Consider the following 27,772-nt stretch of genomic DNA (forward strand, 5'->3'; position numbering starts at 1 on the left):
AATTCCAGATGTTTCTTTTTGCTGTTCATGTGTAGTGTGTGAATACCGTGGGTCACATTGTACTCTAAAATGACTGTTATGTATTGTCCTAGTGTTAGAATGAGTGTGTGACAGTAGTTAATGTGTAAAATGACAAGGTGTTTTTCTGAGAACACACAGGAAGCTTCTCAAACAGCTTCACTTACAGATATGCTTCACTGGGTTTCTCTGACCAAAGGCAACCCTATTTGTAAATTCCTTCTCTAGGCAGGGAAAAAGTAACTTGCAAATACTTCAATTAAAAACCTTTTAGCAGCAAACCCAAACCTTAACTTTACCAAACTTTACCAGATTTTGTCATACAGGATTATGTTTAATATGTTTTACCGACACCGATATAGCTACAGCAGTGCATGAGTTAAATCCAGGCAGTTTTGTCACAATGGAAATGTTTAAGTGTTGTTGAAATATTAAAGCTCAGAATTATTGTACTTTGGAAATTGATGATATACACCTAATTTGCACCCTGACGTGGATCTGGAACATTAAATTCCCTCACATGCCACCAAATAATGTTCATGTTATAATGTATTAAGTAGTTTTAGCTTTAAAGCATCTAACAGAAGGGATGAAGAGAAGCAGGTCCTGCATAACAGCACCACTAGTTGTGTGAGGGTGAATCCCAGGCCTGAAGAGCCCATATTATTAGTTAATATCTTCTAAGTAACTAATTTCTTCACCAGTTATCACAGTATATATGGTATACAAATACTATTATTTACTTTATCAGTAAAAAACAAACAAAAAAATGCAACAACATCAACACCTTATCTCAATTCGGATCATAACTGTGTAAAAACACAACCACAAATGCACAGGTGGAGTAGTTCACAAAAATCTCAGGCATTAAATCAGCAAGCTGAAAGGATGCAAAATTATAATTTACAACTAAATAAACCAATTTACAATCTGATTAAGTCTAAAGGTTTCCTCATCAGTATTTAACCGGGGACAATAAATTGTTCCTCATTGGCAAAGTTTTGCAGCTGTTTCTAAGTAGGATGAGTACAGTTTTCATGAGGACAGCTAATTATATTAACTAATATGTAAGTTCAAATTCATATCAAATTCAAATTCCCAAAATTTTATTTGTCCCTGAGGGTTCATTTAAAAACAGTCACAGCAGCAGAAGTACAAAAGCAGTTCAATTATAATATATACAACCTGTACACTCACCCATACATATATACACACACCACATACACTTACATAAATACATAGCACTCACATATATATTTACATACACAAATATATACATCCAAAAAAGACAAGTGACAAACTGTACTCTGGAATACACAGCTAGGACCTCGTGTATATCCCAGGTTGGAATATCCAGTAGCTTTTATGTTCAGCTGGTGGGACATTTATTACTGTACAAACTGTATTACTGTAACAAACCACAGCGATATTTACAATAATTCAAACATCAAATAGATTCAAATTTCTGATTTTTCTCATAGAGCACATTAACACATAATAAAATTAGTTTTACAGACAGCAAATATCAATTCATGCTCCTGTCTTCTTAAGGTCTCCCTGATTCAGTGAGTCACATTACAGCCATGTAGTTATTACTTTATATCAACCACCTGCAATTATGAACTCCTCCACACTTCTGCCACCCACCCATAACATGCTGTGAGCGTGACATCGAACCCACTTTGGATCATTTTTGTGGGGTTCCTGTTGCAGTGTGGATATGTTTGTAATCTGGCAGCTTGATAACTTCAGGGTGACAGTTCATTAAACAGTGTTTAAACAGTAAAACAGCTGCAGTGGGTGATCAGCAGTGGGCCATTTAAATTTAGTTTGCTTTCTTTTTTCATGTTTTACTTTTGCTGCACCTTCACGGGTCCAGATGTGAGTGCATGTTTAGCATATTTATGTGTAAAATATACATACTGTTCAATTAAAGTTTGGAATTCATTTGCAGAAATAAGTTACATTTCAGGGATGGTTATTATTATACATATAGTACATTATGATCTCAGCATATGTCGGAACTGGCCTTCATCTAAAAGGAATTTTGTTCAAGAAAATGATTATGAATACATTTTTCTAATTTTATTCACATTTCATCAACTTTCAGTGTGAAACTTCTGAAATCAGTAAGACTTTTAGAATCGATTGGTATTAACGAAGGCTGTACAGCTTTAGCTTCTTCCATCTAACTCTGGTTACATCCACTGCTCCTGAATTTCCTGAGGGGGTTTATAAAATGTCTCACATGTTCAGACGTCTTCATTGTTTGTGCGTACTTGTCTTAGAAAAGAGATTGTACTCCTGGATGTGTGAGAAAATCAGACTCCTTGTTCTTCTTTCCCACCTTCTGACACCCATACTCTCCAATGCTCAGCACTTCTAGACACCTCCTCTCCCTCCTGATCTGCCTCCTCCTAGTTTAACGTGAGCTGCTCCTGCTCCTCCTTCCCCTTGCAGGCTGGTGTCCCTCCGTAGTCTCCTCTCTAAGCGGCAGTGGGCCTGCTGCCCTGGACAGCGGGCACCCCCTGCTCCTTCAAGCTGCTTCCCAGGGAAATGTCACTTTATTGTCAATGCTGCTTAACCAACCAGACTCAACCACCATCACTACCACCACCTCTTCCACCAACACCACCTCTACCACCAACACCACCTCTACCGCCACCATGGAGAACAAGCCCAGTCATCCTGACCGAGACCACACCCACCACACCCAAACCTCTGCCCTGTTTGCTGCTGCTCAGAACGGACACACAGGTGAGTTTTAACCCCTGATGGAGTTTTGGAGGTGTGTATTTATAATTTCACTTTGCATTACATGTGTGGTCAAGAAAAGACCAGACCACATTATAGGTTTAAAGTTTATACAAAATTACATGAACATTTAGTCATTTAGCAGAAACATGCTACAAGTTATGGGCTCTGTAAGATCGCACCGTCTAAATTAGCCTGCAAAGCATAAATTTACTGCATAAAAAGCATGAATGTACTTAAAATGGGCGTATTGTTTTGTTTGTGTATATGAACAGTCAACGTTTAGCACTAAGATGTGTCATTGTTGTTGAAACACTAATAACATTGTGGTTTATAGTATAACTAAAATGCAGAATAAACACCGGCAAACTCTCTACGGCACCCTACGGGTCTCTAATTCTGGTCCTTGAGAGCGACCATCCTGCTGGTTTTAGTGTTTCCCCGCTCCAACACACTTGAGCCAAAACCGATGGCTCATTAACAGGCAGGTGCAGACGATGACAACAAGTTGTTGGAGAACCTTTTCATTTGAGTCAAGTGCGTTGTAGCAGGGAAACACTAAACCCTGCAGGATGGTAGCCCTCAAGAACCAGAGTGTGACCGCTGGTCTGTGGTGCACCCTGCCTCTCTCCCAGTAGCTGCTGGGATAAACTCCAGTCCCTAGCCCCCAGCATTGGAACAAGCATGTGGAGAAATTGATGTATAGATGGACACATGCACCGAATTAACTAGAAGGGGTAGAAGGAACAAAGCTTAAATGTGTCAAATGTACGTCCCGCCAGACTTTTGGGATTAATATGTGACAATGTCAGAAAAGTCTCTAAACTCCAATTTTTTAAATTAAAAGTAACTACAATTCCTAATTTGTCTACTGTATGTTTTATTGTTTATGTCTGAATTAAATATGTTTAGAGGTCAGATTGATAACTTAGTAAATCTTTTATTTCTGCCTTTATAGAAGTTAAACATCTTGATAATATAATTCTTTGCACTAAAACAAATGGAAGAATCTGGAGTTTTTGATATTTATATGCTGTAATACTATTATCTCACTTGTCTGGATCACTTGAGATCAAATTGTGCTGTATGTGATCCCTGACCTAAAATTAGTTTTACCTCCCCCGTAAAAAAGAGAGTACCCTTTTTTAAAATGTTTTATTGCATAATGTCCATTAAAGCATCTTTGTCGGAGTTGTTTTTTAGTTAATGCATGGCTATGGATGGTATATTTGCAAATTAGCCACTTCATATTGCATTAGTGAGTCATTATTTACACTGCCACTCACTAAAGAATAAATGTATTATAAGATCAATTAAATTTGACAGATATACATACATAGTAAGTAGAAAGTTAGCTTCAGTGATAAACATGACCAAAAATGATGACCAAAGTGATGTACACATAATAATAGCACAATAAAGAAAAATCCATGAGCCGTAAAAAATATGATAAAATATACCTTAAACTATAACTTATTTCTCTCCACTTTTCCAAAATGAATGTTACAAAAAAAAAAAAAAGCAAAAGAAAAAAAAAACAAACGCTTGTTTTGATCAGTAAATGGCTGTTGGATTAATCCAGTGTCTGGATGATATCTCTTCTTTTCAGTTCACATCCATATTTATTACTTCCAGTATTAGGATGAACATTTTCATTGCTTCAGTAATTATTTTATTTCTTGCACTCTGAAGGCCACTTTTAAGGAAACTTAAAAGGAAAGATTTTAGGTTTCACAGATAAATGATAAATTAATTCAACATTGTGTAAATATTACAACATAAATCTTTTCCATTAGCTTGCCATTTTTTTAAAAACTATTTTATCCTGCCAGCTAGCTTAGTCCAGCTTAGGGGAGAACATGCAAACCCCACAGTTCTAACCACTACGCCACCGTGCAACCATATACCATTTTAGATTTATTAAATTAATTGATAAATAGTCAAAAATATTTTGTTTTTTTGCAACCATTTTTGTTGCTCTGTTATGTAAGTCTTAAAGGTTACTAAACCAGGATACATAGAAAGAATTAGTTCAAAGTCTGAACACATGCTCTTTGAAATACATGCTGTCCTTTAACTTTTTTATTTTGTTTTGGCTTTGCATAAAAAGAAAATGGAAGACAAATATAATTTATTTTCCTTTTCCCCTGAGGTGGATTTTATTGTAAATACACCTGAGGAAATGTTTTTTCTGTCAGCAGCCGTCACACAGAAATTTTCAAATAAAGCACTTTCTCTCAGGTGTGTCAGCATACAGTCAAGGTAGAGCAAAGGGAGGTTAAGCAGAATGCCATAAATGGATCCAGCTGCATATGAAATGAATTTTTTTTTATGCCAGAGCAACTCACAGCAGTTACAGAGTGGACTGTCTCAAGAATGAACCCATTTGAAGGAACAATGACTCAGATTGAAAAAATATCTTTTCTGTAAAATTATTCTAAATGCAAATCCTCCTCGAGACCTGCTATATTTGTCCCGACAATATTCTCTGCAAGAACATAACTACAGATGGCGGAATTAAACATGATTGTATGTTGTTGGGTTTTTTGCCATTATTTCAAATGAATAAAAACATATGATTTGTAGTTAATTAGAAGATTTCCTGTTGTGCGGGGCGACTTGTGCAGTTTGCAGTGACAGCATAGACTTTCTGTTTTAGATTAAGCAGCATCCTGTGGGCTGCCTGCATAAAATGATAAGAAAACAGCTGTAAAACCTTTTTATCGTTCAGCTTTAAGCAATTGTACCATTGCATTTTCCCTTTTCATGGCCTTGTGGGTTATTTAAAATGAGTTTGTAAGGGCCAACTAGTGCAAGCAAAACCTAGCATTGTCAGGACTTGCCCTGTGCAGCAGCTCAGTATGACGATGCAGTGAGAAGACAAAGACCCATTGCTGGGAAACCCTCTACGTCTGCTGATGGAAAGCTGGTAATCGTCAGTTGCAGCAGATCCCATTACACTGGATACCATTAAACGAGGATGTGAGGTCATGTTAGGACTGTAACCTCAGCAAAGAGTATGTGCTTTTTCAGCTGACACACATGCATGAAGAATTATGCACAGCTTGCAATTAAACAAACTAATTCATGCTTGCAAAACTTTGTTGTGAAGAACAACCAGAGACCATTTCCTTTTCTGTTTCTGGGTGCATGTTTGAACCACACGTCGCACATAATGTTTAAACATGTGCTATAGTACCCGATGTTCCATACGATGTGTTGGCTGTATTTATACATGGAACATGTGAAGCTATTTTGGTACACATGCACTGGCCTGAGCTGCAATCATGCCCTACTTCTTGACTAACATTAGCTCCACTATCGTCTACTGTAATGTGTCTCAACCCCTTTATGTTTTTCTGCCTTCTGTCTGAAATAATACACCCAAAATAAATTAAGTTTATCTTCTCAAATGCAATGATTGTAAGTTAGAAAGGAAGGCGAGACATACGAGATTACCATAGAAGTGTCAGAATGAAAATGTGAGTGTCAGAGGAAATTATTTCCTCCTAAAAGAAAACCACATTACTTCCAATGGAACCAGCCCAGTTCAGCTAGGACTGGAAAGTAATGTCTGATGAGGAACTCTGCAGAAGTAGAAGCTACAGAAGGGAACCTGAGCAGGTTTACAGATGTAAACATTTCTAGAACTCATCAGCAAATATCAATAATTGACACCTCAGGAGAGACCGGAGAATCGCTTGATAGCCCCCAAAATTCAGTTTAGAAACACAGTGGCTATCCAAAAAGACATGAAGGCTTTAATATCAAACCTCCTTCATCCCCATGGAAACCACCAGAACGGACAAAGGCAGAGTCAGAGGAGGAGGGTTAGCAGGTTTTTTTTTTTTTTTTAGGTAAAAAGAACTTTAGACCAAAAAGCAGTAAAAGCAAGACATGGTATGTAGTTATGTATGAGTTTTTTGGTCTTTTTCTGTTTGTTTGGCTGCGAGCTCAGAGTTTCTGTCCCACAGTGATGAAACAAGCACGTTTGTAATCAGCAGTCTGTTTTCTTATGGCACCTTGTTTGTTTGGTTTGTGTGAAGTGGAGAAATGAGCACAAGCTCTACAGTGGACAGGCAAGTCTTTGTTACGTTTCCATATAATTGCTTGGAGTTGGAATTGTGTTTGATTTGGATACTGATGCTTGTTATTCCTTCAGCTAACTTTCTCCTTGGGATTTTGGTATATGATGCATTAAGGTTGATGCTTCCTTATGCAGGCCTGCGTCCTGCAGCTGCAGAGCTGCAAGTGGCTCTATACACCTTCCACAACGGCTTATATTAACACTGGCTAAAATTGATAAAGAACTATCTAATGTTTCTTCATATAGATATTATGACAAGTTTTATTTAGTCGGGCCAAGGATGAAAATGGCTCTTTGGGTTGTAAAGGTTGCAGACCTCTGTCCTAGTGTGTACAAAGATCTTCTGTACGATACCTCTCGCAAAGAATTTACAACCTCAGTGATCATTTGATCGTGTTTTTTCCTCCATATTTAAAATAAATACCACTAATGCACGATATATGTAACAGCTAAATAACAAGTCATTTTTACCAAGGATAAAAAGACCAGCTGTGTAGCTCAGACTCATGGGTATGTAGGAGTCTTTCCTGCTTTGCATTGGTTTCTGTCAGCTGATGCGCCACTTCTCTGCTGTCTCTGTCATTGTGTCTGTCAGAGTGTGTGAAGCTGCTGCTGTCTTCGGGATTGCCTGCTGATGTTCCGGAGGAAAACGGATTCACGCCCTTACACTTTGCTGCCGCCCACGGCCACAGCAGGTGAGCTCATTCAAAACAGTTTTCAAATTTTGGTTTTCAAACACTTAAAACAAATAAGCATCATTACCCAACAGCTGGTAAAATGTTTCTTGTACATCCAGACTTAAATGTTGTAATGAAAAGTAATTATAAATGTCAAAGAAGAACAAACATTTCTGGATTTATTTGTTAAATGGTAAGAAGTCACCAGCATGAATTTCAAGTCTGCTTTTTTCTAAATGCGAATGAAACATTTCTTAAAGAGAATTTCCAGCCATTTCCAGCTTTTACTTTTCACCATGAATAGTCAAATAAAACCCATTAATTATCATTTACAACTTTACAACTTTATTTATAAGGCACTTTAAAAACAACAATGTTGACCAAAGTGCCACATTGTGGGGGGTTAAAAAAATAACCAGAATAAATAACATACATTAGGAGAACTTTAAAAAAAATGTCAGACATCTAAAAACAATCAAAAAATAAAAGCTATCAAATTAAAATGAGATCTAAAAAGTCAGCTTATTGTGCAGAAAGCCAGCTTAAACAAATGGGTCTGGGTCAAATTTGCATGTTGACTTTTATATACTGAAATTGCGTCCCTCTAAACGGAAGTTAAAAATGCTGAGTGCGCCGTCAGTTCATGTGTCGACACACATGTTTAGCTGTAAGGCGCAGCTGGAAGCTCCCATGTGTGAAATGCAACCGCTAAAGTCAAAGCTGGCAAGCATTTATGGCTCCTGTATAAAAGCGATGACTCCCCACTGGCTCATGACGGCCAAACTGGTGGCGTTCATAAAGTCGAGACCAGGTCTGCATTGGTTTTGAAGCTAAACTAAGTGAACCATCTGCTCATACTCTGTGTATGCTGTCGTTTCTGATCACTGGCATTGATCTTGAGTTGTTCGCCAACATGAATCCAGAAGCTGACAGCGAGGCTGCTGTGGTCCGGTGCCAAAAGACACTCTGCCGAGGACCAGCTGGGGAATGTGCAATGTTGTAATATCTGATCACTGTGTATTTATAGAGTAGGATATCCAAAAGGCATGCTGACATGCCCACCACCCCCCACCCCCAACCTGACACACACACGCAGAGCTTACTGGATGATGCTAACTGTTTTTCCTGTGCTGGTGACTCAGTGGTTGTGTGAGCAGACAGGCTCATTTTTCCCGACGATCTGAAGCAAAGCTATTCTGCTTCTCCATCGGTCAAGAGTTGAATTATGTCTTCCCTTGTCTCTGAACAGGTGGTGTAAGGGACAACATTGCTCAACTGCTAAAATTAAAAACAAAAATCTCAAATAACAACCAGCAGGGATGCTGGTCTGTGTTAGTTGTGTGTTTTACTGTATCTTTGTGAGGCTCCAGTGTCTCTGAGACTTTTAGTTCACTCAGAAATGTGATACTTAATCCTTTAAAAATAAAAACTGTAATTTACTATGCAGGTTAGGTTACTGTTTGTACTTGTGTTGCTACTGTTGCCGTGCTTCCTTGCAGCTGTGTGGAGGTGCTGCTGTCTGCAGGAGCTGCTGTGGACTGTGTGGCGGCAGGGGGACAGACGTCCCTCTTCCTGGCCTGTGAGGCAGGACAGCTGGACTGTGCCCGGGCCTTGCTGAATGCCGGCGCTGACCGTTCAGCCACCGCCGCTGTAAGTCTTCAACGCACCGGCGTCTGGCTGTACATGTTATCAATGTGACACAACAGAGGAGCACGTCCTCTCTTGTGTATCATACGGTCACCTCCTCCTTCCCTCCTGGCTAAAAAATAAGGCTAACACAGTTTTAAGGTTACAGATTTGTATTTATTTTGAGTCATCATTCAGTCATGTTTGAGTAAAATGTGTTTAAATTTCTGCAGTTTCCCAGTGGTGTCATTTCCTGAAAGGTTACATGATCACTATCAGTTCCGCGCCGCCTCTTCTCACATTTTAGTAACACTCTTCTTTGTTTCTCACTCAACCAGCTTAACATGAAAGATTTCAGTATTCTCGGGAATTTGGGTGTCGTGATTGGTGTGAATTCGTTGATGTATGGGGCTTTCTGGGTCTCCATGGTAACCATAGGGGCCTACAAGTTGCTGTGGCAGCACACAATGAACCTCCTATATTTAGTTACCTGTTTTGTTCTACATTTAGGCTGCTGCCACGGAGCTGCCAGAGCCTCTGTAGCACAACCAAGCTCCTCAGCACAAAGGAGGTGTTTTCAGCTGAAATGTCGGCCAGTTTATTGGGTCAAACATAATGAATGAAGAAGGTGATTTAATGTAGGATGAAAGTACACTAAGAACACAGTTTGGTCTATTTTGCTGTACTTTTTATTATTTAAAATGTTTAAATACTGCAAACAATGCATTATTCTGCATAAACACGGCTAAACACTAGGTAAGGTATATTTTTTATTATTCATTTATTACTATTTTTATTTTATTACATTAAAGGTTTAAAATCTGATCTGATTCTGGATTCTCTGAAAATGATTATGAAGTAAAAACTCTGAGACTTAAAGTTTACTCCCTTGTGGTGTAACAACGCATAGAGCTACATCAAACCATTTCTTCAATAATCAATGTAAGGAAAGGAAAAAATCCATCAAAATTTGATGCAGTAATCATTTATACACACTTAATTCCCTTAAGACCCAACCTCTTAAAAATGTTCAGAAAAGTAAACATTTTTTATTAGGAGGAACTTATTTGGCTCTTTAACAGAATGTAACAAATACATTCAATTATTTTTGGGATATTTATTGTTTATCAGCATGTGGTATCTCAAAACTATGATAGTGTAATCTTCTGCTTCCTATTATCTATTAGGAGACTGAAGACACATATCAGATTGTGTTTAACAGGATTTTGAGCAAAGATTTTAGCATGAAATGATGCCAAATGTCTCAAAAACTACATGCAACATATATGTCCTGTGACGCTCTGTTGGGTTAACACGGAACACATGAGGCAACCTTTAGCTAAACGGGTTCAGCAACTGCCTCATATGTCAAGGCTGCAGTTTCTCGACAAGGCTAGACCTTTGCTGTGTGTTATTTTAGGATAAAACTATGTAAGTGTGTATATACATATCTCTTCTTTTGGCTTTAAATGGTCATACATGTAGATTTTTAACTCAATATCTGTTCAACTCGATCTCCAAAATAAGACTAGCTACTGTAATTTATGGTGTATTGACACACGTGTTGGTGTATCACTGCTTTTTAGATGCTTTAAAATGAACAAAGGTCCGTTGAAGAGAAAAAAAACGCCCGCTGCTGTGTCTGAACCTGTGTGCTCTTCCTCTCTGCAGGATGGCTGCACGGCACTTCATGCCGCCGTGCGCTCAGGACACGTGGACATGCTTCGTTTGCTCCTCTGCCACCCAGGTCGGGGTGACCCCTGTGATCCACCCCCCACCCTGGCGCTGCCAACTGCTGTACTGAACCAGGCCAACAGTGATGGCTGGACCACTGCGCACATGGCTGCAGCTTTGGGCTTCAAGGTGGAAATGAATAAAATATGGTTGCTGTGTTCATCTGCTTCCAGCTGAAGCTTCGCAGAGCGCTCCGGCCTCTCTGCGCTCACAGTTTTTAGTAGTTCCCACCGTTCTCATTCACCATATTGTCTTCCAGTCTTGAAGACCCGCTAATAGGGCTGAATATTGAACTTAACACATGAGACATATCAGGTTTATAAGACAGCTGCAACATTAATGACCGTGCATTAATAGAACTAATGGATCACTACTCTGTACACTGTAGGATGATGTTTCCATTTGCACACCCTGAATGGGCTTTCCTCTTCCTCTTCAACTCTTACTCAATCCACCATACATCATTCACTAAGGTCCAAGCGTGATCACTTACTGACCTTGGAGGCGGAAAACATTCAGCTTAAACGATTGCAGGAGACACAAGACCAGACTAGACTTGAGAATCTGACTGGAATATAAATTAACAACTCAGTGATACATACTTAAACCATGCGGTCACATAAACACAGTTTACCGACCCGTCTCCTGTGTGCGATACAGGAGTGTCTGGAGGTGCTGTGCAGCTACAGTGAACAGGACATCGAGAGGAGGGACAAGTGTAACCGCACCATTCACGATGTGGCAACAGACGACTGTAAAGATCTGCTCGAAAACCTGCGTAAGTGTCCACACGAGCACAGCAGCATCCAGGGTTTTTAGCAGAAACACAGCGTGGTATGAGCAGCAAACGGGTTGAAAGACAAAGCAGACGTGAGCTGTAATGTCCACAAAAATCTCTCCCTGTGCAGGAAACCTGCACAGACTCATGATGGGGTTGCCTGTGGGGGAAAGAGGTAGAGTATGATCAGAGTTTGTTGCTGTGTTGGTGGTTTGAAGTGCTTTTGAGCAAGACCCTGACGACCAAACTGCTCCAAACTTAGAAGAGGGATGAAAAGTGGAATATTTAGACTTAAATTCAACATTCAGTCTGAAGTCACAAACTGCTTTCCAATTCTGTTCCCTTCTTTTTGTTTGTTCTATTCTCACGTGAATTTGCTCAGTGTTGATCATTAAACCTCCACCTACCTTTTACAGATTCATACCGGGTCCTGGTGTGTCTCCAGTACTCATGTGGAGGAAAGGGATCCATGTGTCCAATGGAGGCGCTGGAGGAAGAGGAGGCGAAGGGCCTTTCCAGCAGCCAGATAGTGCTGGGCAGAGTGACGGTCGACCGGTTGACACACTGGACACAGCTCAGCGTTGCTCTCAGCCACACCTTCACCTCCCACCTCCAGATCCTCTGCGGAGAATCCCAGACAAGCAGAGAGGAGGTGCAACAGCACCCACTTGGCCTCAGTCCCGCCAGTATCGCCTCTGTACTTATTGGTGAGGAATTTCAGTTTCTCTTTTTTTTTTATGTTCCCTCCTGTTTTCACTACTCACATCCTCTCACGCCGTGACCTCTGTGATGGGCAGGGTGTGACTTGTCAGGGTATGATGGTGTTTAAGCTGCTGCTCTTGATTCTGTCTCTGGGGCCTAACAGGAACAGTGGCTACATGCGCCTCAGTGTAGCTTAAGAAAGAAAAAGAAAGAACAGTACAAGGTGTACATTCGGTGGCAGTAGCTCAGGTTGTAGAGCTGGTTGCCCTGTGATTTGCAGGACAGTGGTTTAAGTCCCGCCTCTCTACGCTGCAGCCCAGACAGGGACACAAGCGTTCTCTGGGGGCTGAATGCAGAGATCTGTGTCAGGAAGACATCTGGCTGAAAACATATGTCAAAGTAAAGGTGAATGGGTACTGACTCTGTTAGAAGCTGGTGGTTTGCTGTTTGAACCCCTTCTGGGGGAAAAGCTGCAAAGGGAACAACAAGGTGTGTGTTCCTTCCACTTAACAGCAGGTTTATCACATTAACACTCCTGAAATAAATGCCCTACAGTGTATTTTTGTACAATGAAGCTTGTTTAAGGTCATACACGAGGCTGCTGGTCAGAGAGCAGGGGTCTACCTTGATGAATAATTAATGTGTCAGAAGATGTGAAGAGTGGATGTGTCACAACTGTGTTTCTGTTTGGCTCGGGGTCAGATGTCATCAGTGTGTGTTCGGGTCTGTCTTCAGCTGAAGGCTGCATTGGTGTAAAGTTACATGAGTGTATGTTCTGCCTTCATCCCAGACTAAAAAAATAAATGTCTTGTGCTTTAAGTGACGTGGACTGTGAGCGTTTCTCCCATTGCATCGCTACGCCGCTCAGTTTCCAGCTTCTGTCCTCCAAACTGTATAAAATAGAAGCTGGTGTGTGTTTTGGAGATGATGAAAGAAAGCTGAGAAACGATGCATAATGGATGAAGTGGGTTGGGAGGGGGGGCTTTTGGAGAAAATGTCTGTATTCTGATGTGTATCAGCAGGGATCAAACTGCAGACATGCAGGTTTTTTTTTGGCGTCTCCTGTGTCTCAGTATGTCTCATGTATTTGTAATTTATTCATTTGTTTTAGTTCTTTTTCATATGCAGTTACATTAGATTGATTGTTGTGTTAAACTTTTACCACATTTATAAGGTAACATTGACCTAAGTATGAGATTTTATGTTTTTATTAATTAAATATATCAGACTGTTGTTCAGACCAAGAACTCAGTGAAATAATAACGTTTCTGTTTACAAAGAAAGATCAAATTAACAAGACTCGATTAGTCGAGGAAGCTTAGTGGATTAGATGTAAAAATCTGGTTTTCTCTCTTAATTGGAGTAATTCTTGCTATGAACAAGTCTTTTTTAGTATTTAGATGGTTGGTCAAAGCTGCTGCGATGTCATCATGAGTGTCCAGAGATTGAGTGTGGGGAGTTTTAAAAGATGAAATACAAGATGTAGCTGCTTGTTAGGCCTCTTTATGAAACTTTACATATTCCTGACAGGACTGCAGGCTAACCAGTCAACCCCACACACTCCGTGTCTATGAAGTCACTGCTACAAGCTGTGTAACTCCTGATATATTATAGGGGTGGGAAAATAAAATAAAAAAAATTGAAAATTGGATTTTTTATTTTTTTTTTTGCTTTACAGTTTTAAAATCGATTTTTTTTTTTTTTTTTTTAATGAAATTTTTTTTTTTTTTTTTTTTTTTTTTTTTTAATTAATCCACTATAAAATTTTTGTCATTTTTATTGATCTTTTAACTTGTCTTCTTGGGCATTATAGCAGCAGAACGATGATCTGGCTACTGTGTTGATTTTCCTAATTGAAATCAAGGAAAATGACGAGCAAAAAAAAAAATCTTTATACATTTTTGTTTGTTTTTAATCTACAAAATCAGCAATATCAAAGAATTGTCAGAATCGCAATTTAAATCAAATCGGCATCCAAAATAATCCAAATCAAATTAAATCGGGACAAAAGCACATCGTTACAGCTCTAATATATTACCACAGAAATGTCTGAAATAAGCATGGATAAGTCGTCATTATGGTAGCTTCAGTCTTTAAAATGCCAATAATGCATTTAAAACCAGCACCACCTATGGTCTGTCAGGACCATTTGTGGATGACCGTTTTTAAGAGAAAAGCAGTACTGGGGTCCTCCATATGTACCAGTTTGACCTGATGCCTAAAGAATCTCTGACCAGAAGACTCTCCCGCCTCTTTCTCCCAGTCTTAACTGATTAACTTTAATCAGGTTTTTATGTCTAAAGAGAAGCTTCTGCCATAAAGCTGAGATTAGTGAAGAGCTGCAGTGATGTCTTTCCATTTGGACAGTGTTTCCATCTCAACACATCTCTTGCTTTTTTTCTTTAAAAACACACATCCTGTGCTTTAAGTTAAATACATGACAAGATGTGACAAAGTAGCAAAACAGCAGAAAAAATCACCAGCAGGATGTGCACCGTTTGACTTCATGAAGATTTTTCAACAAGTTTGTGTTCATCATGTGTAATTCTCACATTTCCTTTTTTTTTTTTTTTTTTTTTTTTTTTTTTTAATCTTCCAGGAGATACTGAGTGGTTACCTGGTCAGGAGCTGCATTTATCCCCCTGGGACCTGGTCAGGAAGCCTCTCAGCCAGTGTATCACCATCCGCCTCAAAGGTACAAACCTGGCAACTCAAGTCTGTGTTTGTCCAGTGTCACGGAGCCAACAGTACGACTGAATCAGAGCTGCCGTCACTGCTAACTGATGCCATTTGGTGGATAAAAGGGTTCTACAAATCTGTTTTGGAAGCGTTTGCAATGTAGACACCGATGTACCCACTGAGCAGCACCACATGAGGGAAAAACTCAGGCCAGGACATGTTTGCCAGATAATTGCTTTAATCACATAATAAGCAGTTTAATTCAAGATCAGTATAATTATTCTCAGTCATGCAATACAGAACAGGTCTGCCTCGGAAGTCAAAGTCTACGCTTTGTTGATGGAAATCAGCATGTTGTATTTCCAAGTACAAAGGTGGTGTGAGGAACTTGAGGTCTATACATACCATGTAGTTCTCATGGAGGTACTGTATCTCTGACTAGTTTAGAAAAGCTGCCACAGAACGCTGACTTTTCTCTTTTCCTCTAGTTCTTCATGACTCTGTCAGGTAATCAGGGCTTTTATCTGTGCAGATGCCTCCCTGCAGGATCTTGTATGATGTACAATATATTTACAGCTTCCTGAAGGGAAATTATAACACTGGAGACTAGCTTTAACCTGTTTAAACAGCTTGTACAAACACAATATCAGGACTATAGAGACCTAGAACCAGACTGGCAGGATGTTGATTAAATTTAAAGAAAAAGGAAAAAAATATCTGATATTCTGTGACGACATGGCGGGACCCTGCACCACCAGTCTGGTCCCATTTCATCTCTACAATCTCAACGTGAATCAGTTACGATCTACTTCAGTACTTTTGATTGTTGATGTAATACTTTCTTGGCAATCTGCCATCTCTGATTCTTGAGGGGAATATCTGCCTCGTGAGGATGACCTTGGTCATCCAGCGATGGTGAAAAGGACGTTTCTGTAGGAAATCATGGTGCGTCCTTCAGTGTTGAGAATGTACCTGAAGCAGCTCTTGCAGGGAAGTTATGGACTCTAATACAGCTGCCAGCTTGTGATGCTACAATACAGAATTAGGTAATAATAATAATATAAGAAGAAAAATAAAAATAAAAAAAATAATAAAATATAATAAATAAAAATGTGTCATAATTTTTTTATAATAATTATTATTAATAAGTTGGAAGAAGAAGAAAAATAACCGTAAAATATAATAAATATAATATATCATAATTTTTTTAAATAATTATTATTAAAAAGTAATAATAAGAAGAAGATGAAGAAGAAGAAAAAATAAAAAAATCTTAAAATATATTTAATAGTTTTTTCCCAAACAAAGAAAAGTGGGCTGGCTGTGGTCGGTATGGAAGCAGAGCTGTGTTTACAGATGCGTCACTGCAGCAGCACTGAGCAGCCGACAGTCTCACCTTACAGATGTTGGTACTATTGTTCTTCCCATCTGCTGCTTCGGTTCGTTGGATTTCTTTATTTTCTCTGTTTTTCCTCACAGTGAGTCAGGAAAAAAAACCCAAAAAAAACGAGTGAACGTTTGTCACCCCAAGAAGCAGCGTGAGCATCGCTGAGCTCTCCACCTCCTCTCCTCACTGTTGAAGTGTATGTGTGTGTTATGTGTGTTATGTGGGTGTCCAGTCGGCCGCCGTCTTTCCACTGAAGATAAGTCAGGAAATATTCTGCACTTCAGTTTCACTAACAGTCTGTAAGAGACGCACATATATATTAGAAAAAAAGCTGATGTTACATAATGCTGTAATTCTCTTCCTCAAGCTCTCCCTGCTGATGCCACGAAATCCAAACACTCCGAGCCCCTGAAGTGTCTTCATCATACTACATTTTTTTTCCTGAACATTAAACAGCAAAGACTACATAATTAGTGCTTGTCTGCAGAGTGACTGTGCATCAGCGTGGGCTAATAGATGCGTCGGCGTTTTGGTCTTTTAATAGAAAACAATGGATGTTTTGACGCATAATGCCTCGAGTGCGTCGGCCTTCTTACTGACTAAACGGCGTATTTCAAAGTAAATCCGTTCTGTTGAAAGACCAATTAGAATCAGACAGCTTCTTTCCTGATTGACTTGGGAACTAGTAGTTTTACTACATGTTAAATATTACGGCAAATCCATGTAGAATCACTTTAGTTATCAGTAAACTGCAGTGAAACTGTGTTCGCTGACTCACTGTATTTATTATAGCTCCCTAGCTGAATGATGACAAGCTGGAGATGAGGTGTACATGTGCCGAGTTTCAGGAAAGTCTTACTACATGAAACAGTTTCAGCTGAAATCTGACGTTGAGCTGATAAACTGGAGAGGATTTGAGGATTTGTATATATGTGTGTGTTTTTGACAGGCCTGTCTGAATCGTGTCTTGATGAATTGGCTCTGGAATCCCTCTTCCCCCTGCCGCTGCTGCACAACTGTGTCCGCCTGGTGAGTGCGCACTCAAACATACGCAGGTGCAAATGCACACAAAGGATTGCAGCTATTTTAGGGGGAGCTCTGAGGGAGATGTTGGAGGGGGGGGGGGAGTAAGAGTCTTGCAACAAGAGAAATAGCAAAACTAGGAGGAGATGATGATGATGGGAAGATGAAGGAGAACAGAAAGTGCAAATTATTTTCTAGCACTGCCTCCTGCTGGCCTCTCTGTCTACTGATGTAAAAGAAAAAAGCTCAGTTTGTCTTTAGAAATTATTTATTTCCAAAAAAATATCAGTAATTGGAAATGTGGTCAGATTTAATACATTTAATTGACGATTTTGTGGGAAAACTTTGCATGGATAGACCTGGTAAGGGTTCGATGGAGGCTTATTCTTATTATGCACACTTTCGGTTCAGTTCTTTTCAGTTCATCGTGTCTTCTCTGCTTCATCGGTTCCTCTGTCTGTGTCTAGGTGGAGCAGTACGGCAATCTCATCTTCCACGGGCTGGAGGGCAGCTGTCAGGAGTACATTGCCAATCTGGTTGCCCGCTGCATCAAGGTATGTCCACCTGCGCTCAGACGCCAAGACAGAAAGCTCACCGGAGCAGAACGGTCCAATTTGAAAACCTCCCCCTGGGAATTCATGTTGAAGCTTGAGTGAATGAAAGAACTCAAAGTAAATAGAGTTCTGGTGCTAAAGAAGTGTGAAAAAGCTGCTACTTTGTCTTTTTCTTCTACAAAAGATACGGTTTCTTTGTTGCACTGGATGATGCAACAGAACAGAAATGACATGCAAACGCAATCATGTGACATCTCGCAGCATCTCGCTTTGCTTCAGTGCATCTGCAGGTCAGCGATTTTACTGACAGCTCCTGCACTGGAGTCAGGATGATGATGATGATGATGATGATGATGATGATGATGATGATGACGTGTCCATTGTCACTGTTTGTGTTAGTGTTACTGCATCGCTGCAGTGTTGAGTGTGTTACATTTCCATGGCGATGGGAGCAAATGAGAAATCTGAAGTGAGAGTAGAGGATGTAGAGATATGAAATGATACACTCACACTTTTCTGTTGCATGTAGATGTGTGTGTGTACTACCGAAAGGAGGGACAAGGGGTAAAATGTCCTCACTGTATTCTTGATAGTGAGAATCTTCCTGGAAAAGCCCTTTTGTGTTCATTCAAATTCTCATCCTGCTCCATTTCTTTAGGCACACAGTAGTAGTAGTACATTTCCTTTGTTTCCATGACGACGCGCTCCCATCTTACCTCGTTTCTGCCTCTTCACACATCTCTCCCCACCTCTCCTGCTCTTTTTTTCTCTCTGTCGTGCTTCCTCAGTGCAAGCAGGAGGCGGGAGGGATCGGCTGTGACGTGGTGAGAGTGGAGGTGGAGGAGAGTCTGAGCAAAGAGCAGCTGCTGGAGACTTTCATCAGCTGTGGTGAGAAACACACACATTCACATGAAAAAGGTCGAAAAGTGGTTTATTTGCGACACCAAAAGCAGTGTGTTTTAGCTAAAACAAAGGATCTGTCACTCAGAAAAGGTTTATAAATGAGCTCACATGTCATTATCACTGTTACTGGCACCCTTTTAAATGTTGCTATGTCTTTATAAATAAATAAAAATGTGCAAAACTCTTGCAATCTGTTCAAGTTCTTGCAGGTTTGCAGCATTCCTTTTTTTTTTTGCGATGAGATAGTTAAGCTCAGATCACAGATTTCTGAACTGATTCAGATTAGATACATTAGTGCTGGCCAGTTAGCGAAGCATCACTGAACGTTTGGCAGATTTTCTCTGGGAGGCTCTTGATGGTGGCTAATTCAGCTTCCATATTGTATCCTGTATCTCTTTTCTGAGTTTCGTCTGACCAATAAAAGTCAGTCAGGTGCTGACTGTTGTCTTCCTTGTTTTTCTGCCTTTTCTGTTTTTTTTACTCTTTCTCTGATAATGTTCTCTTTGTTTTTTTGTTTTTTTTTTTTGTAAAAATCAGCCACATTGTAACACATTATGTGTTCAAAACAGCCAGTGTGTTGATATCTAGTTGCTAGAATGTGATGTGGGGCAGTAAAGTGATGCACCGTGCTAGAAAAAAAGTTAAGTGAGGTTTTTCAGCCTCAGGATGCTGTGTTGTAGTGCCGGCTCAAGGAATGTACATAACGTATGTCAGTGTCCCATCAAAATGGGTCAGAAAGGCAATTTTTAGGTCAGAAATGGAGGTTGTGGTAGATTAAAAAATGTTCACATATTCCTGTCTGCTTTGGGTCTTTATCTTCCTGGTGAACTTGTATCTTGCGATATAGTCCAGGCCTGCAGTACGAGATGCAGCAAATCTGGATCCTGCACCAAAGCTGAACTGTTGTGATTGTCTTCTCTTCCCTTTGAGTTTCACTTCCTTGTCTTTCAATAAATTGTTTGTTTTCATTGTTGAAAGCTTCTGTGTTGGTTGTCCAGAAAGACTGTGGTCTGTACAGGAAAGATCAGTCAACCCTTTTTATGTCTTTTTCTCAGCAGCTGGGTCTTCCTTGGCTTATCCTTTGTGGCAATACATGATTTAATGTATGTGTTGAAACCACTATCCCAAATTGTTCCTGGTCATCTTGCAGCTCTTTGCATATTTTACAGGATTTTATCCTTCAAAGACTTTTCATTGATTTTACTCTTCCTGCCACATGTATTGTCACCTCCACATAAAAACATTGCAAACTATTGAAACAGGGACATAAATGTCCTGTATCCTTTGCGCTTTGCTCCTTTGTCTTCACCACTGCGACAAGGGATCAGAAAATAGCGTGACTTTTCAGAACATTTCAGTCATATTTCACTGGCTGATTCCCGTCATGTGGGAAAACTGACAGTTTTACGCAGATTAGTCAAAAGGTTTTACATTGATTTTAACAGGTGCTGTTACTTGTGTCAGTAATCTTTCAGCTTTTTCTATTTCTTTTCTCCTCCTGTTGGTTTTTGTTGTTGTTGTTTGATCAGATATTGTCCTGTTTAAAACATAAGTTGTTTATACTTTCGAGACATTCCACATTGTTTCCCAATATTTCATGGGCGCCAGTAATAGTGAGCATGACCTCAAAATTTCATTCATTTCTGCTTTATCATTATTAACATTCACTGATATTTTAAATTAATTACTTGTCAATGTTTTATGATGGTTGCTTCACATGTCCTTTGTTAATTGGGTTGTTTGGAGCTGGCAGGGACTGAAGGGGTAAATGTGATCAGAAAGCTGATTTAGTTTATTTAAGGACTTATTGTACTGAAGCTGATGTTAACTTTCTTCATTGCATAGTTATTTACATCCTGGTGTTGCACCGTTCAGTTTGTAACCAACGTACATATTTATAGAACAAGGCAGACAAAACAGACCTGAGAATCTCTTCCCCTCCGTGACTCGGAGTCACAGGACAAAAGGAGGATATATACATTATTAAGTGCACATTTATTTTAGGAGATTATTAGAGTTGCAAAAGAATGAGCTTTTTAAGCAAATATATAATATTGCTGAGCAAACATTTGATAAAAGACCTCTTTCTCTAGCTCATCCAGGTTCATTTTATATTCCAGATTGATTCCTTCTCGATTGCTCTCCAAATGCCTCGTCCCAGACACAGTCATAAAACCTCCACATAAACACAGTCATCATTCAAACACAACATCAGACCTTCAAGCCATTTAAAGAGACTGACATCTAATGTTGGGAATGACCCGTCTGTGTCAGTCCTTACCTCTGCCAACGCCCTCCTGACGGGAACCAGCCGACACGACATGAAAATATGCTCACAGCTAACTTAACTGGTCATCCTGACATTTCCTCTAAATTATACCCTGTCTGCTGATCCTTGCATTCACAATAAAAAGATCCACAGTATGTGTTTGTTCGTTTCGTTTTGGGCCATTTACACTTAATTCCCAATATTGTGTTTATAATTGTAAATAAAACGCTTTTTTGTGTATAACATGCTGAAAGACTGTCGCTCCTATGAGGCAACAATAACTGAAAATGCTGTCCCTCATGTGACACACGCTGTTCCTCTCCGCTTGGTTTTTCAGGCTTCTTGGTGCCAGCAGCAGGGTACAGGGTCCCACCTGGTCGCTGTGTGGTGGTGCTGTTGGAGGGATTGGAAAAGGCTTCATCCCTGACGGGCTTGCTGGGAGACCTCTGCCACAGTCTTGACAACAGGAGCTCTTCCTCACCACTCGTCCTGAGCACTGGTAAGCACTGGTACGACAGGAGCCACTCTGTCACATCAAGCCATCTGTGTGTTACAGAAAACAGCCAACTCACTGAGAAATTACAGCAAAATGGTAAAAAAAAATATACATCCCTTCCATCTTATTGAACCTTTAGGTCCCCACCATTTCCGTGACGACAGCTTCCTGATTGCCACATTGTCGAGGCCTCGTCTGCAGGGACCAGAGCTCCGCCTCCAGCAGCATTTCCGCTGGGTGACTCTGCGCTGGGACCAGGAGCCGCTGCATGGCCTGCTGGGAAGGCACCTGCGCAGGAAGCTGGTCCACAAGGTCAGATAGAGGCCTCACTGCAGCTGCTACAGGTTTCCTATCCAAAGCAGACATACTGTACCTACATGTTTGTTTTTGTCAGTAAAAAAAACTGCACAACAGGGCTTTTTCTCCTCAGTTGTGCCTTTGTTTTATTTCATTCGAGCAAATGCTTACTTTTTTCTCCGCTTGTCTTACAGGTGGGGACTGGAGTTTGGTTCCCTGATGGCATCATGGAGCAGTCTGTGTCGTGGGTTAGCCAGGTCTGGCAGCAGCTTAATGCCTGTCTGTCCCGGCTAGGGACCCATGAGGCTCTGCTGGGACCACAGCTCTTCCTGTCCTGCCCTGTGATCCCAGACAACACACAGGCCATTGTCAGGTGTGTGTGTTCGTGTATGTTACTTTGTTTTGGGAGTTTTAGAAGGATTTGGGATTAAGCTGTGATACACAGTGCTAACATGTTAGCTTTTTTCTTCACCTGTCCACTGCTACTGTTGCTGTTCAACACTGGACACTTGTTATTTACACATCGTTCATCCAGAGGTGTTAGGATGTGCTGTGCAGACTAGTAGCTGTGCAGTGTGTAGTTGTGTGTTGTGCATATTGAAGCTTGTTTCATTTCATGAGAATGATGTCACTGATTATGTCCAAAGCTTCTCTGACTGGCTGTACAAGACACAGCTTCACAAGTCTCTCAACGTTTAACATTTATCTCCTTTATTTAGTGTTGGTCTTGCAAGATGTTTTCAGACTACCAGCAGTATGTTATGGTGGCGGTTCAGTCACTTACATCCAGAGGTGGAAATTCCTGGTCCAGAAAGTAGTAGTCCTGCCATGTTTTTGGATCTACCTGTAAATTTAGAACAGATGTTTTCACAAACAGGCAAATAAACTCTGCTCATTAATTGGTTTGGTGACTGGTGACAGGACTTTTACTCTCTGGACCAGGAATCGCCACCTCTGCTTAAATCCTGCTGTTTGTTCTCAATAATATAATTATAACTAAACTGCACCATTATGTCCAGCTGGTGCTGTATCTTGCTGCACAACACCATTTTGAAGCTTCAGGGTTGACAGGTCGACTTATTTTGAGCTGCTTGTTTCGGGCTTTTTGGGTTTTTTGTCACAATGTTGCAGTTGTTTGAGTACCTTGAGAAAAGTCCATCAATAGCAGGTTACAGGAACGAGTGAAGAGGCAGAACATTAAGTTAATGCGTGTGTGTTCACAGGTGGCTGGCTCGTCTCTGGAACGCTGTGGTCGTCCCCCGTGTGGAAGAAGCTATCATCTCCAGGGTAACGGCTAAGCGCCCTTCCTCCTCCTCCTCTCTCACTTCACCCCCTTCGATGCAGCGACCGTCTCCTAGCAACTGCGGACTGAGCACCGGACAGCAGGCTGTTGTGAAAGCTGCCCTCAGCATCCTGGTCAACAAGGCTGTTCTCATGGGCTGCCCCCTCCCTCGACACGGTGCGTGGCCATCACGGATGACGAGCTACTGCTGTCTCAGTTGGAAATTATTTCCTGAAAGATGGAAGAGAAAACGAGAAGATTCAGAAAACATCCTGCTTGATTTACTTATTTTGCCCATTTCCCAGAGATCGACCGGTACCTGCTGGAGTTTCGGGGTAGTGCGTTCCCGCTGTCAGCACTTGGCTCTTATAAAGGAAGTGGCAGCGGAGGAGGAAGACGAGGTCGGGACAGCAGCAAGCTGAGACGATCCAACACCAGCCCCAGGAAGAAAGGAAACCCCTCCATGAACTGGAGCTGCGGTGGTTCCTTCAGAGAGGGTAAGCTTCTGAAAGCAGAGGTGTGAAGAATGAAAACATGTCCTTTCCCTCGCATCAAGTGTCTGCTGGACTGAGTTTACCTCTCATAACAGGGTCTAACCTCCCAGGAATCTTCATGGAGTGGTGTTCGGTGTGTGCTCTAATGTTGCACCTGCTCTGCATGTAGTTATTCTTTCTGTTTTATGCAGCTTCATACCCACGGCACAGTGCATGTAAAAACATTATGGTTGCTCTTGATTTGAAGAAATTGTTCTGGTAAACTACTTTCTGTGCAGATAACTTGATAAATCATATTTTATTCACTGATATGAATGTTTTCCCAACACTGTAGTTTGGGATTGGCTACATAAACGCAGCATTGTTTGCCTGAGATGAGTCTCACATTGGTTGCAAATGTTGGTCATTTTGTGATTAACACTGCATTCTTCAGAACGTGTGAATCTAATTTACACATTAAAACCAAACAATTTAAACACAGTTAAATAACAATCACATTGTATGGAGTGAAGTTAGTGTCATAATGGTTACAAATGTATAAATTTTCTGATTAACTCTAGGTAGGTGGTTAAAAATGCTGTTATGATGTGGTGGTTTGCTTTTTCCTTGGTTCTGGGTTCCTGTTTTATTTTGGTAGTATTTCCTGTTTGGTTCCCTTGTTTGTTTGTTTAGCTTTATTGATTTCCTGGTCATTGAGTTCACCTGCGTTCACTTAGTTAATTTGCTTCACCTGTTTCTTGTTTGGTTTTTCTGTGTATTTATACCCCTCGGTTTCAGTTGTGTTTTGTTGGTTCATTGTCATTCTGTTAGTTGTCATTTTGTTGCTCTGCCCTGGGAATAAACCTGAGTTCTGTAGACTGGCGCCCCGACTCCTGCATTTGGGTCCACCTCCCTCCAGCCACTGTAACAGAATGAACCAACCAAACGAGGACCCAGCGGAGATGATCACTCTCTTTGAATTTCTTCGTCGGGAGGCAGCCAAACACCTCCCGACCTACGAGCCTCTGGACCCAGACCCTCTCTGGACCTCGCGACGAAAGAGACACTCCAGGCGCCGTAAGCAAAGACCCCCAGTGAGCATGACGAGTGACGAACTGGTGGGAATGCTGCTGGGGCTGGACGAAGAACCGGAACCAGTCGACACTGAGGTCCAGTTGCGGTTCTGGGGAACCAGATTGGCTATCAAGCCACCAGCTCCACGGTCCACGTATCCAGTATCCCCGCCTGGTCCACGGTCTACGCCGCCCGCGTCCCAGCCCAGACCCACGTCTCCGGCGCTGCGGGCTCCCACGCCGGCGCCCAGAACCCGTCCGGCGCTGCGGGCTCCCACGCCGGCGCCCAGAACCCGTCCGGCGCTGCGGGCTCCCACGCCGGCGCCCAGAACCCGTCCGGCGCTGCGGGCTCCCACGCCGGCGCCCAGAACCCGTCCGGCGCTGCAGGCTCCCACGCCAGCGCCCAGAGCTCGTCCACCTTCCTTGCTCCATGTTCCCGAGGGGGTCCCAGGACGGGACGCTCCTCCCCTGCTCCATGTTCCCGAGGGGGTCCCGGGTCGGGACGCTCCTCCCCTGCTCCATGTTCCCGAGGGGGTCCCGGGTCGGGACGCTCCTCCCCTGCTCCATGTTCCCGAGGGGGTCCCGGGACGGGACGCTCCTCCCTTGCTCCATGTTCCCGAGGGGGTCCCGGGACGGGACGCTCCTCCCCTGCTCCATGTTCCCGAGGGGGTCCCAGGACGGGACGCTCCTCCCTTGCTCCATGTTCCCGAGGGGGTCCCAGGACGGGACGCTCCTCCCCTGCTCCATGTTCCCGAGGGGGTCCCAGGACGGGACGCTCCTCCCTTGCTCCATGTTCCCGAGGGGGTCCCAGGACGGGACGCTCCTCCCCTGCTCCATGTTCCCGAGGGGGTCCCGGGTCAGGACGCTCCTCCCTTGCTCCATGTTCCCGAGGGGGTCCCGGGACGGGACGCTCCTCCCTTGCTCCATGTTCCCGAGGGGGTCCCGGGACGGGACGCTCCTCCCCTGCTCCATGTTCCCGAGGGGGTCCCGGGACGGGACGCTCCTCCCCTGCTCCATGTTCCCGAGGGGGTCCCGGGACGGGACGCTCCTCCCTTGCTCCATGTTCCCGAGGGGGTCCCGGGACGGGACGCTCCTCCCTTGCTCCATGTTCCCGAGGGGGTCCCGGGACGGGACGCTCCTCCCTTGCTCCATGTTCCCGAGGGGGTCCCGGGACGGGACGCTCCTCCCTTGCTCCATGTTCCCGAGGGGGTCCCGGGACGGGACGCTCCTCCCTTGCTCCATGTTCCCGAGGGGGTCCCGGGACGGGACGCTCCTCCCTTGCTCCATGTTCCCGAGGGGGTCCCAGGTTGGGATTCTCCTCCACCGGCCCCAGCGCCAGCCCCGGTGTCCGAGGAGGAGGTCGCTCCTTCTCCTCTGTCTCCAGTGTCTGGCGAGGAGGTCGCTCCTTCTCCTCTGTCTCCAGTGTCTGGCGAGGAGGTCGCTCCTTCTCCTCTGTCTCCAGTGTCTGGCGAGGAGGTCGCTCCTTCTCCTCTGTCTCCAGTGTCTGGCGAGGAGGTCGCTCCTTCTCCTCTGTCTCCAGTGTCTGGCGAGGAGGTCGCTCCTTCTCCTCTGTCTCCAGTGTCTGGCGAGGAGGTCGCTCCTTCTCCTCTGTCTCCAGTGTCTGGCGAGGAGGTCGCTCCTTCTCCTCTGTCTCCAGTGTCTGGCGAGGAGGTCGCTCCTTCTCCTCTGCCTCCAGTGTCCGGCGAGGAGGTCGCTCCTTCTCCTCCGCCTCCAGTGTCCGGCGAGGAGGTCGCTCCTTCTCCTCTGCCTCCAGTGTCCGGCGAGGAGGTCGCTCCTTCTCCTCTGCCTCCAGTGTCCGGCGAGGAGGTCGCTCCTTCTCCTCTGCCTCCAGTGTCCGGCGAGGAGGTCGCTCCTTCTCCTCTGTCTCCAGTGTCTGGCGAGGAGGTCGCTCCTTCTCCTCTGTCTCCAGTGTCTGGCGAGGAGGTCGCTCCTTCTCCCCCGTCTCCAGTGTCTGGCGAGGAGGTCGCTCCTTCTCCCCCGTCTCCAGTGTCCGGCGAGGAGGTCGCTCCTTCTCCTCTGTCTCCAGTGTCTGGCGAGGAGGTCGCTCCTTCTCCCCCGTCTCCAGTGTCTGGCGAGGAGGTCGCTCCTTCTCCTCTGTCTCCAGTGTCTGGCGAGGAGGTCGCTCCTTCTCCTCTGTCTCCAGTGTCTGGCGAGGAGGTCGCTCCTTCTCCTCTGTCTCCAGTGTCTGGCGAGGAGGTCGCTCCTTCTCCTCTGTCTCCAGTGTCTGGCGAGGAGGTCGCTCCTTCTCCTCTGTCTCCAGTGTCCGGCGAGGAGGTCGCTCCTTCTCCTCTGTCTCCAGTGTCTGGCGAGGAGGTCGCTCCTTCTCCTCTGTCTCCAGTGTCTGGCGAGGAGGTCGCTCCTCCTCCTCCGTCTCCAGTGTCCGGCGAGGAGGTCGCTCCTCCTCCTCCGTCTCCAGTGTCCGGCGAGGAGGTCGCTCCTCCTCCTCCGTCTCCAGTGTCCGGCGAGGAGGTCGCTCCTCCTCCTCCGTCTCCAGTGTCCGGCGAGGAGGTCGCTCCTCCTCCTCCGTCTCCAGTGTCCGGCGAGGAGGTCGCTCCTCCTCCTCCGTCTCCAGTGTCCGGCGAGGAGGTCGCTCCTCCTCCTCCGTCTCCAGTGTCCGGCGAGGAGGTCGCTCCTCCTCCTCCGTCTCCAGTGTCCGGCGAGGAGGTCGCTCCTCCTCCTCCGTCTCCAGTGTCCGGCGAGGAGGTCGCTCCTCCTCCTCCGTCTCCAGTGTCCGGCGAGGAGGTCGCTCCTCCTCCTCCGTCTCCAGTGTCCGGCGAGGAGGTCGCTCCTCCTCCTCCGTCTCCAGTGTCCGGCGAGGAGGTCGCTCCTCCTCCTCCGTCTCCAGTGTCCGGCGAGGAGGTCGCTCCTCCTCCTCCGTCTCCAGTGTCCGGCGAGGAGGTCGCTCCTCCTCCTCCGTCTCCAGTGTCCGGCGAGGAGGT

General features: G+C 43.5%; 1 protein-coding gene across 1 annotated transcript in view; it reads left to right on the forward strand.

Moving 5' to 3' along the window:
* Positions 1-27,772, forward strand: part of cttnbp2 (cortactin binding protein 2) — a 95,099-nt gene that overhangs the window by 60,336 nt on the left and 6,991 nt on the right. Inside the window, exons 5-19 of the mRNA XM_079252884.1 lie at positions 2,479-2,775; positions 7,455-7,554; positions 9,036-9,186; positions 10,834-11,025; positions 11,557-11,674; positions 12,091-12,381; positions 14,976-15,071; positions 17,392-17,471; positions 17,933-18,019; positions 18,808-18,907; positions 21,529-21,690; positions 21,827-21,999; positions 22,179-22,357; positions 23,208-23,443; positions 23,572-23,763. Coding sequence (XP_079109010.1) covers positions 2,479-2,775; positions 7,455-7,554; positions 9,036-9,186; positions 10,834-11,025; positions 11,557-11,674; positions 12,091-12,381; positions 14,976-15,071; positions 17,392-17,471; positions 17,933-18,019; positions 18,808-18,907; positions 21,529-21,690; positions 21,827-21,999; positions 22,179-22,357; positions 23,208-23,443; positions 23,572-23,763 — 2,454 coding nt within the window. The remainder of the gene's footprint in view (positions 1-2,478; positions 2,776-7,454; positions 7,555-9,035; positions 9,187-10,833; positions 11,026-11,556; positions 11,675-12,090; positions 12,382-14,975; positions 15,072-17,391; positions 17,472-17,932; positions 18,020-18,807; positions 18,908-21,528; positions 21,691-21,826; positions 22,000-22,178; positions 22,358-23,207; positions 23,444-23,571; positions 23,764-27,772) is intronic.

This window comes from Telmatherina bonti (genome assembly GCF_933228915.1).
Source record: "Telmatherina bonti genome assembly, chromosome: 2".
Classification (NCBI taxonomy): domain Eukaryota; kingdom Metazoa; phylum Chordata; class Actinopteri; order Atheriniformes; family Telmatherinidae; genus Telmatherina; species Telmatherina bonti.